This window comes from Parasteatoda tepidariorum, chromosome 2 (genome assembly GCF_043381705.1).
Source record: "Parasteatoda tepidariorum isolate YZ-2023 chromosome 2, CAS_Ptep_4.0, whole genome shotgun sequence".
In the NCBI taxonomy this organism is placed as follows: Eukaryota; Metazoa; Arthropoda; class Arachnida; order Araneae; family Theridiidae; genus Parasteatoda; species Parasteatoda tepidariorum.
In genome coordinates this window covers 86,584,481-86,596,899 of record NC_092205.1, presented here as the reverse complement: position 1 = coordinate 86,596,899, position 12,419 = coordinate 86,584,481, and the positions used below count along the sequence as shown (strand labels likewise).

General features: G+C 28.6%; 1 protein-coding gene across 1 annotated transcript in view; it reads right to left on the bottom strand.

The window, feature by feature from the left end:
* Positions 1-5,551, bottom strand: part of LOC107439679 (uncharacterized) — a 74,094-nt gene extending 68,543 nt beyond the window's left edge. The window contains exon 1 of the mRNA XM_043052163.2: positions 5,297-5,551. Within this exon, the coding sequence (XP_042908097.1) occupies positions 5,297-5,336 (40 nt within the window). The 5' untranslated portion in view covers positions 5,337-5,551. The remainder of the gene's footprint in view (positions 1-5,296) is intronic.
* Between the last annotated feature and the right edge of the window lie 6,868 nt (positions 5,552-12,419).

The window sequence follows — 12,419 nt, the reverse complement described above, 5'->3', positions numbered from 1 at the left end:
TAATTTATTCGTGGATATAATTACATTTATTCGATATTTTAATACTTACTGACGATAGATTAGAAGAAACATCAGTGTTTGGAGTATCGGGCAAATATATACCGGGTAATGGCACTTGACCTTAAAAAAACATCAGTTTAGGGTATGCCGGGCAAATGTATACCAGGCAGTGGCCCTTAAGCTTAAAAAAACATCAGTGTAGGGTATACCGGCAATGGTCTTATAAGGTCAAGTGCCATTACCCGGTATACATTTGCCCGGTATGCCGTACCCTGATGTTTTCTTAATATTAAGGGCCACTGCCCGGCACACCCTACACTGATGTTTTTTTAAGGTCAAGTGCCATTACCCGGTATATATTTGCCCGATACTCCAAACACTGATGTTTCTTCTAATCTATCGTCAGTAAGTATTAAAATATCGAATAAATGTAATTATATCCACGAATAAATTAATATAAAATCGAATGTAATGAATTTTTCGGACATTCACCAAAGCTTCCATGTGATTGTCGACATGCACCGGTGAAAGTTAACAACCACCGATTTCGGTCATTCACCGTAACATGCACATCATTTACATAATAACCTCATTAGGACGTTTATTTCATCCTTTGCCTAAATAGCATCCGGCATTATATATAATGCCTAGGCAATGTGTGAAATATAAATCATTTCATACTTTGCCGGTATAATAATAAATAAATAAGCTGAATAACTAAATAGCATAATTGGTAAGCATTTATTGACTTAAATTCTTTATTTATCGTCTATCTAAAATAGATAAGTATTTCGTAAAAAAATTTGCAATGTATTTGTTTTCATTTATGTTAAATAAATTCTTTTTTACTCGAAACTAAATTTCATAATAATGTTTTGAACTTCTATATACTTTAGTTGGACTTACGTTAGTATTGTTCCTAAAGTTCTCATTAAACTTAGCAGAAAACTGCAAAAATTACTTTAAAAAAAAAAAAAAAAACTTTTTGATTATTAGCTTAAAAATTAAAATCAAAATTTTTCTGAAAATTAAAACTTGTAATTTTAAAGCTTAAAGATACTTATTTAATGAATTTACAGTTAATTACAATTTTATCTACGTCGTTGTTTTCTTAGCACATATAACTATGCAAGTGTTTGTATTCAGGCTCTTTTACTGCGTAATTCTGAACTTGAAGGTTCAAATCAAATCATATTAATTGTCTCACAGACACGAATTTTTAACTTCATTAATTTGAACATAACTGTTTTTTTCCGTCTTATATTAATAAATCTTTGATTTTCTTTACTTTTTCTTTTTAACTTTATTTTTTATTATTTTTTTTATTTTGTGTTTTGCATCCTAGAAACTTCTTATTTTCTAATTATATATTTAATATTTTTTATTATTATTTATTTTTCACTATTGTGCAGTAAATAAAATATTCCTTTTCCTTAAATTATTATTTTTCTTTCCAATATAATAGAATCGTATAAATATCCGCATTTCTTTGCATTTTATAGTTTTCTCACCCTCCATATTCTAAAATGCTTAATTAACATTGGAAAACGTTAAAAACGATTTGAAATTTCATGTCGTAGAAACTATTGTGCTGCCATCAACTTATTAAAGATCAAATCAAACTCATAATTTACTATTAATTTGAACACACTCTTCACACTACTTCTACAACGTTCAAATAGTGTTTCTGCCAAACAACTATAATGATTATACATTTTCACGCTTCATCCTGCACGGCACGTTCACGTACAGCATAAGCTCTGTATAGAACTGAAATAGTTCTGTTGTACTACACGTAAATCATACGCTTGTGAACGTATGGGACTCTACATGGAGATGCTGTATGATATATATGGTATTACTTTCACTTTAGAAGAATGAGTAAAATTGTTTTTTTAATCTTTCTATAAATATAAGCAATTTTAGTTATTTTTACACCAGATAAAAATGTTGCATTTGCAATCAACATAAAATAACTCAAAGTAAGCATCTCAAAAATGTTTCATAACATGTAAAAATGGCATAGTTATGAGAGTGTATTACAGAAAAGTTTAAGACGACTTAGAAAGCATGCAGTTTTTTGGTAAAGAGTATTTTATGCTATAAATATTTATCATTCATAGACGAGTTCTTTTTGTCTGGAATACCACAAGCGTTTTCTAGTTAAGTAGTAACTAATTGTCACTAAATTGTCACTAAAATGTCCTTTTTAATGGAAAACTAAATATTGAAATAATAAAATTTTATTCAAAAGCAATTATTAATTCAAAAACAAATAGTAAAACTGAAAAAAAAGTTTTTTTTTCAGATATAGAAAGTATACTAAAAGTAATGTATTAGCCTATTTTCTACCTCGAAACGAGTTTAAGACACTCCACTCCAAGAAAAGTATGAGTGGTATGATATGATACAAAAAATCATATATTTAAATTATTAGATACAAATTTTATTCTGTAAGCGGTTACCACTTAAAAATTGCATTATTGCATTGTTATGAAATAAATAAACAGTATAAAGAAAATATATTGTTTAAAAAAATTTAAAAAAGCTTTCAAAATATATATTTAAATTTGTTTCTTACTTTTAGTTTTTAATAATTAATTAATGATAAAATAAAAAAAAACCAACATAACTAGGCTTATTTAGGCTGTGGAAGTTAAAAAAGTTCTCTTTGAACCCATTGTTGAGAAGTAGCTGTAGTAGTTTAATAAATTATCTTCAAACTGGAGTGTGAGGTGTAAAAAATTTAATTTAAATTCATCTAAGGTCTTTTATAAACTTTTCTTCGTATTAGGTTTATAAGCAGTAGTTCATAAAGTTTACTTTTAACCCAAATTACCTAAAAAAAACTGAACGTTTCTTTTGTCGCAATTTAAAAGAAAAAGTTATCAATCAGAGTTATTAGCTTTTTCAAATATTTTTTTTAAAACTAAAACAGGCATTAATCATATTTAGACTGTAGAAACTTGAAAATTTTTTTCAGTTATTTACTATCAACAGTGCTATAGAAGTATATGTTTCTTTTCTAACTAAAGTAACCCAGAAAAATAACGAATGTTACTTTCATTCAACCTAATGAGAAAAAAAAAGGTCAAGATGATGGCAATTAACTTGTGATAAAATAAAAAGAAAACATGTTTTGAATTTATATTTAGACAGTAGAAGTTGAACAAGTTAACTCACTCTATTTGAACTCAGCAGTGAGTTCGTGAAGCATAAGTTTAAAAAATTATCTTCAATTCCGAAGAATGCACATGAAATAGCGATTGTTACTTTAAACTTGACATGATAAAAAGAAAAGTTGTGAATAATAACAGTTAATATTTTATAATTCATTTCAGATAAAGTAAAAGACATGCTTTGAGCTTATTTATAGAGAGAAAAATTTTTCAAAAATAATACCTAAAGTAAAAAAATATGATGCATTTGAATAAATCTGTATTCACCACCGTGCTTAATACCTCCAAATAAATCTATCTTGTTGCGAAATCACGTGTTACGTATTTTTAATTTTAAAATGAAATCTAATATAAAGGAATGTATAACATTTTTTGTATAATGTTGAGTAACATCGCCTTTTTAAATTTATTAAGAACGTTAAGAAACCTGATTTAGGTTGATTCATAACCTTTCAAAAAGTTATGAATAATAAAAATTAATTTTTTATTATTAGTTTTTGGTAAGAAAAAAAAACACGCTTTGAGCTTATTTAGGCTGTAGAAGTTCTCTCTAAACTAGACATTGGTGTGCTCAATTAGTAGTTTAAGTAATTATTTTCACCCCCGAAGACTGCTCATGAAATAACGAATTCTAATATAAACTTAACCTAATAAAAAAAGGTATGAATATTGACAAACAATTCTTTATAATTAATTCTTTATGATTAATTCTTTATAATTAATATTTGATAAATATAAAACTTGCTTTCAGCTTATTTAGGCTGTAGAAGTTCTCTCTAAACTCGACAGTGAGGTGTTGAAGTAGTAGTTTGAAAAATTATCTTCACATCCGTAGAATGCAGATTAAATAACGAATGTTAATTTAAACTTAATCTGATAAAAAAAGGTATGAAAATTAACAATAAATTCTTCATAATTAATTCTTTATAATTAATTTTTTTACAATTAATATCCGATAAATATAATACTTGTTTTGAGCTCATTTAGGCTGTAGAAGTTCAGAAAGCTCTCTCTGAACTCGACAGTGAGGTGTTGAAGTGGTAGTTTAAAAATGATCTTCTCATCCGAGGAATGCAGATGAAATAACGAATGTTAATTTAAACTTAACCTGATAAAAAAAAGGATGAATATTAACAATAAATTCTTCATAATTAATTCCTTATAATTAATTTTCTTATAATTAATATCCGATAAATATAATACTTGTTTTGAGCTCATTTAGGCTGTAGAAGTTCTCTCTAAACTCGACAGTGAGGTGTTGAAGTGGTAGTTTAAAAAATTATCTTCACATCCGAAGAATGCAGATGAAATAACGAATGTTAATTTTAACTTAACCTGATAAAAAAAGGTATGAATATTAACAATCAATTCTTTATAATTAATTCTTTATAATTAATATCTGATAAATATAAAACTTGCTTTTAGCTTATTTAGGCTGTAGAAGTTTAGAAAGTTCTCTCTAAACTCGACAGTGAGGTGTTGAAGTAGTAGTTTAAAAAATTATCTTCAAGCACGAAGAATGCAGATGAAATAAATAATGTTAATTTTAACTTAACCTGATTAAAAAAAGGTTATGAATATTAACAATTATTTCTTTATAATTAACGTCTGATAAATATAAAACTTGCTTTGAGCTTAAATAGGCTGCAGAAGTTTAGAAAGTTGTTATTAAACTCGACATAGAGCTGAATTAGAAGTTTATAAAGTTACCTTTAAATTAGAAGAATACACATGAAATGACCCTTTGACTCAATGTAATAGAAAAGGTTTATGAATAGAAAGTTAAAGGAGTTCATAAAAATTCTAGAAATCGAAATTTAAATTACTCATAAAATTGAGAATTCTAACAAAATAATATGGGGTATTTCTGTAAGTTCAAATCCATAAATCATAGTTAATTACTTGATGTCAGTTTTCAACAACATCAATAAAAATTTAAATAATATATCAACAATATGAGTGCAATTTTACATCTCAGTCCAAACCGTTGCGCACCAAAATAAGCGCCATATTAATACGAATCATTCTTTATAAACCAAGTAGATAAGATCAACGTGGCGAATTTCAAAGATAGCACAATTTTTATCCTGATTACGCAAAACAAAAAAAGCTCTTACCTGGCTCTTCTGTAGGAGTGAATGATATGAAAAGTTGCATGTCTCTAATCTATATCTCAAAACTGATAACTTATCAGTCTTTTTTTCAGCTTCTATTTTATCTCTTTCAAAGTTTGTTCCAAATGCTCGTCTTGGATTTGCCGTTCGGTCCCTCCATTGTTAATAACACTGCATCAAACACGAAGTGTTCTCGTGCAGTTCGAAATCCCCGAAATATGTCCGAATATCGTAAATTTTTGAGAAGTACATGGCTTCTGACTTCTTGGACTGGGGGGGTTGGTGGCCGAAGGAAAATTCCTTCCTGGTGCCTGGTTCGAACATGCGACATCATGGCTAGTAATCAGCAAGAGCAAGAGAGGAATAAACAATGTCAAAGGACTTTGTTCTGTGTACACACACACACCTTGAGGTGATAATAAAGTGGACTCAAATCGCCTTGTCGTTTCCTTTCGATTAGGCTGGATGGATTGGGGAGATTTGTTGTGTTTCCTACAAAACACATTTTTGTTGATGACAGAAGAAAAATAAAAGCAATTTTAATTGTTTTTGCCTTATCTGCAAAGAGTACATTAAGCAAGTATGCTTAAAGTACGTTAAAGGCAAGACACCGTCGTAAAATTTTTAAAGGGGAAAAAATGGATAGTTAAACTCAATTGTTAAAAATTGACAGTCAATACTTAGCACTTTTGCATTTATGCTGAAGTGCTAAGTATTGACTGTCAATTCATTTATGCACAGTCGGACCTCTATTTAACGAAGTTGCTAAATCCCAATAAAAAATTTGTTATATGGAAAATTCGTTAAATAGAAAATCACCTTTTGAAATACTTAAACAACGCAAAATAGTTTTTAAATTTATAAAATCCAGACATAATTAAAATAGCAATTGTCAATACCTTCATCTTGTTAACTAGTATCTACTATTTATTTTTTAGTTTTAACCATAAAAGAAATCGACTTGCAAAACAAGAATAAAGCAAAACATTGTGTTACACTATCGTGCTACACACATTTTCCACTTAAAAATGCTAAATTTCTGTATAAATTATAGCTGCATTTATTATGAAATTAATTTTAAACATACATTACCGTATGCGTTCTTAAATTTAATAATTACTGATAAAATCCGGCAATTTTGTCTGAGGTTTTCGTTTGAAATGCGAAAAGGGAAAGGGATTTTGCTGCTTTCTTTAAAAGTTCGTCATCGAAAATCCATTCAAGGTCATTTACTCCATAACATGCCTTAACAAGTCTGAAATATGGGAAAAAGGGACAGTGGATCCCAAACAAAAGTTCGTTAAATAGAAAATTCATATCGCTATTTGGAAGTTATTTTACGAAGAAATTTCCAAAATGTTCTTGGTTCCCCGAAAAAAATCGTAAAATCGAGAAATTCACACAATGGAAGTTCGTTAAATAGAAGTCCGACAGTATAGATAAATATATGCAGTACAATAAATAAATACAAAAAGGACAAAAAGAAAAAAGGAGAAAAATGAAAAAAAATTAAGAAAAACAATAAGTACTATTTACTGCGCATAAGCTGCAAGTATATAGAACTCATGAAATAAGCTCAAAATGTTGAAGAAACATGAAAAACGTACAGAATTATGAAAAAAGAGAGAGAGAAAATTAATAAAAAAAATGCGGAAAAAAATTAATGAAAATCCGAAAATTTTTTTTTTGCTCATATAATCGTGGGAGCTGATGAAAAGATTATATCTTTTTTTTCTTCAAATTTTTATGATTTTTTTTCTCCATATTTTTATAAATTTTTTTTCTCTTTTTTCATTATTCTGTAATTTTTTACATGTTTTCTCTACATTTTGAGCTTGTACATATATGTATATATGAGTGTGTCTGTGTGTATCACAATAAATAAATGCAAAAAGGACAAGGAAAAAAAAGAAGAGAAAAACGAAAAAAAATTAAGAAAAACAATAAGTACTATTTACTACGCATAAGCTGCAAGTATATAGAACTCATGAAATAAGTTTAAAATGTTGAAGAAACATGAAAAACGTACAGAATTATGAAAAAAGAGAGAGAGAAAATTAATAAAAAAATGCGGAAAAAAATTAATGAAAATCCGAAAAAAAATTTTTTTGCTCATATAATCGTGTGAGCTGATGAAAAGATTATATCTTTTTTTTCTTCAAATTTTTATGATTTTTTTTCTCCATATTTTTATAAATTTTTTTTCTCTTTTTTCATTATTCTGTAATTTTTTACATGTTTTCTCTACATTTTGAGCTTGTACATATATGTATATATGAGTGTGTGTGTGTGTATCACAATAAATAAATGCAAAAAGGACGAGGAAAAAAAAAGAAAAGAAAAACGAAAAAAAATTAAGAAAAACAATAAGTACTATTTACTGCGCATAAGCTGCAAGTAAATAGAACTCATGAAATAAGTTCAAAATGTTGAAGAAACATGAAAAACGTACAGAATTATGAAACAAGAGAGAGAGAAAATTAATAAAAAAATGCGGAAAAAAATTAATGAAAATCCGAAAAAAAAGTTTTTTGCTCATATAATCGTGTGAGCTTTTTTTCTCCATATTTTTATAAATTTTTTTTCTCTTTTTTCATTATTCTGTAATTTTTTACATGTTTTCTCTACATTTTGAGCTTGTACATATATGTATATATGAGTGTGATAATAAATGCAAAATGCAAAAAGGACAAAGAAAAAAAAGAAGAGAAAAACGAAAAAAAATTAAGAAAAACAATAAGTACTATTTACTGTGCATAAGTTCCATGTAGAGCTCATAAAATAAGTTCAAAATGTAGAGGGAGCATGGAAAAAATTACAGAATTATGAAAAAAGAGAGAGAAAAATTTAATACAAAATACGGAAAAAAAAATTAAGAAAAAAAAAATACTTTTTCAGATATAATCGTGTAAACTGATGAAAAGATTTTATCTTTTTTTTCTTTATCGGATTTTTATGTTTTTTTCCTTCGTATTTTTATAAAATTGCATATATATACATATATTGTATATATATATATATACAATTATATATTGTATAATATTGTATATATGTATTTTTCTAATGATAAAAAAACAGTCTAATAGCTACTGAAAAAAATATGTTAGATTATCGGAGTTACATTTGTACTAAAATAAAAAAATCCAAAAAGAGTAGTTCAAAATTTTTCTTTTCTTTCATTGTTAAAAATTTATCAATAATTTTGTTAATTAAGGAAATTTCTCTTAGATTTAAATAATTGGAAAAAAGTACGAGTTTGAAAAATTATTATTTTTAAGTGAGCCATGTTTGGATTTTTTTACCTTTAAGGCAAAAAAAGACTATATTCCTGCTCGATTTTCTAAGCAGAAATTATTTAAATGCTAAATATAATGCTTTTTTACTTATTTCGACATAAATTTGTAAAAAATAATCATAAAGGTATGTAAAATATGCTTGATAAAAATTATACATCAAGGGTTTAATGCGCTTATGCAGCAAGAAGATAAGTGATTTTAGCAAATTTTTTTTTAGGTAAATAAAGGGGAATAGATTTAGTTATTACGTAAAATGAAGGTATTTTCAGCTAAATAAGAGGGTGAGGGAATGAAAATTATGAAGGAAAAAAAAAAGGAAAATTGTGTCTTTATCTTCATTTCTTGGGATATTTTTTTCATTTAAAATTGTGGTATGAGAGGGGGGGGGCGAGAAATCTATTTCAGTGAAATTTTTAGTCTAAATAAATAATAACTGATTTATGATGAATCCTTGAATTCATTATCAATTAGACATTATCCTTGAATGTATCTTTATCTAGAGTAAAAAGTTGCCAACTTTTACTCAGTTTCTCCGCCAGTTCTAAGGAAAAGGCCCAGTATTAGCAAACTAAATATTTTAAAAATTTGAACAAGCATTTAAACTACTTTCTTCCAGAGGTCCTTTTATAATATAAAATTGCACTAACTTATATAATGAATCATGTGATATTTATAATAAAGAAAAAGAAAATGAAGAAAATAAAAATGAAAATATGACTCAACCCGTTTATAGGGCGTATATTATGTTTTGTGTTTTCTTTTAGTATAGTGATATTTATAATAAAATTTTAAATTCGTAACACCTAACAACCATAACCGTTAGGTTAAGTTTTGTCTATTTCAAAGTAGTGCCTTCTATGTAGATTAAGAGAAATTGCGAAAGAAGAGAATTGATACGAGGCCTTGGGGGATATTTCTGGCCTTGGCAACAGTAAGTGTTGCTAGGCGACCGCAGACGATTTTAATCGAAAGTTTGAAAAGTTCTTCTCTTTCAAAAAATGGAATTGAATTGTGAACATTTTCGTGCCATTATTTTTCATAACTTTCGACGTGGATTGTCAAGACAAGAGTGCTTCGATGAACTTAATTCTTTATTCAGCGATAAAGCGCCATCCTACAGCACTGTAAAAAATTGGTATAACGAATTTAATCGTGGTCGATGTTCGATCCAGGACGAATCCCGTGCAGGTCGTCCAAAATCCGTTGTTGTGCCAGAAAAGATCGATGCTGTGCGTGAACTGATAAAGCAAGATCGTCATGTGACATACCGTGAGATAGAGGCGTCTTTGGACATTAGTATGACTAGCATCAATAAAATATTGCATGAACATTTGAGCGTAAAAAAAATTTGTTCGCGTTGGATCCCGCATAATCTGACAAACGCTCAAAAAAAGGCTCGTGTCGATTGGTGCAAGGAAATGTTGGAAAAATACGTTCAAGGTACATCAAAGGCTGTGTATAACATCTACACAGGTGACGAATCATGGATCTATGCATATGAGCCGGAAACAAAACAGCAATCAACTGTATGGGTCTTCCAAGACGAGGCAAAACCAACAAAAGTTGTTCGAGGAAGAAGCACATCGAAACAAATGATTGCCTGTTTCTTCGGCATTAACGGTCATGTGGCAACAGTGGCATTAGAGCAACGCAGGACGGTCAATTCTGAATGGTACACGACCATTTGTTTGCCAGAAGTCATCGGAGAAATTCGAAAAAAGCAGAAGAACAGGCGAATCATTCTTCATCATGACAATGCGAGCTCTCACACATCGACTCAAACAAAGGCATTTCTGACGGAGCGAAAGATCGAACTGATGGGTCATCCGCCGTACAGCCCTGATTTGGCACCCAATGACTTCTTCTTATTTAAGGACTTCAAAAATAAATTACGTGGACAACGATTTTCGACCCCCGAAGAAGCGGTTGATGCATTCAGAACGCATGCTTCGGAGTTACCTCAATCGGACTGGAAAAAGTGCTTTGAAAATTGATTCAAACGCATGCAAAAGTGTATTGATCATCATGGAGAATATTTTGAAAAACAATAAAGCCAATTTCGATCCTACGTGTTTGTTTTTTCATTATTAGGCCAGAAATATAAATAGCAACCCTCGTATAATAAATTACAATTTATTTAAAATGAAAAACGTTTGTACTTTAATTTTCTAATGTTGGAAAAAATTAATCCAAAACTGCGAAAAAGTTTTGATTTTTTTTTTAAATAATAAAAATTAAAGGTTTGCATTGAGTCTCAGACATTTAAATTATGTCTTTTTATTTTTCATGGTGTAGAATGTACATTGTACAGAGCATGGAAAAAGAAATTGGGCCACCCTCAATAACTTTTGATCGAATGAGCGGATCTTCACCTTCTAGGATGCAATCTTAATGGTTCCAGGAGGTAATTTCAAATATGCTGATTAATAAGAGCAAACGATATTTTAAGTTACAAAATCAAACACAAAAACGTACTTTCTTGGAATAAACATATCTTTTTCCGACAGATGCGGATTTCTGACCCTCAAAGTGTAGGGGGTAGCTGCAATCTGGGAAGCATGGTCCCAATAGATAGGCCAGGAGAGCGCTTCAAAGTTTATATCCCTTAAATGTTAACATTACTTTGTGTGTATTTCACTATATCTCGAGAGTTTTTTTGAGCTAAATGAAAAAGTTTTGCACAAAATCATAAAATTCGTTTATCTAAAAATAATTCATTTAAAAAATATCTCTCTGTAAATATTTATTATTTCATTTAATAAAGGTCGGAAGAATTTTGAATTGTAAGGTATACTATTTGCATCATTTTAAGGAACATAATTGTACATGGCAGAAAACAAAGTTTGAGCAAAATCGATCGAATAGTTCCTGAGAAATCGAATTTTAAATATCTGACTTTTTTTTCTAGGAGCTTTTCAACCAATTTTACTCAAAATTTGCATTTTGCCATATGAAATTACATTCTTTAAAAATAAGTGAGAAATTTTATGCCTCGCAATTCAAAATTGTTAAATATTATTAAATAAAATTATTAAAAAATTATGAAATTAAAAATAATAAATCTTTACTAAAAGTTACTTTTTTACTAAGGAATTATCTTTGACTAAAATTAATGATCTAAAATTAAGGAATTATCTTTGGTTAAACGAATTTTATAATTGTGTGCAAAAATTATCAATTCGCTTAAAAAGTTCTCGAGTTACAGCGAATACGCAAAAAGTAAAATTAGCATTAATGGGTCCAATTTTTGGAGCGTTTTAATGGCCGAACTATTGGGACCATATTTCCCAGATTGTGGCTATCCAGTATATTTTGGGGGTCGTAAATCCGAATCCGTCGAAGAAAAAGATCTGTTTATTCAGAGAAAGAACGTTTTTTCGTTTAATTTTGTAACTTAAAATATCGTCTGCATTTATTATTAGCCAATTTAAAATCATTCCCTCGAGTCTTTAAGAATAAGCCCTAGAACGTTAAGATCCGATCATCACGTCAAAAGTTATTCTGGGTGATCCGCTTATTTTTTTGCACACTGTACATCATGACATTAAATTGTATATGAATATGTGACAAACATTTAAATTATGTCTTTTTATTTTTTTGGTATACATTGTTCATCAAATTAATTTTATTTTTTTTTATTTTTGCAATAAAAATGAGAGAAACTTTAAAATCTCCGTTTCATATCAAGAGAAATTTTTACGCGAATTTACTCTGTCAGCGCTATTCTCGCTGTTCAATTCATGAGAATGTTGTCGCAATTTTTACTGTCACATATCGGTTACAATGGTCTCTCTCTCTATTATATATATTTATTCTGTAATTTTTTACAT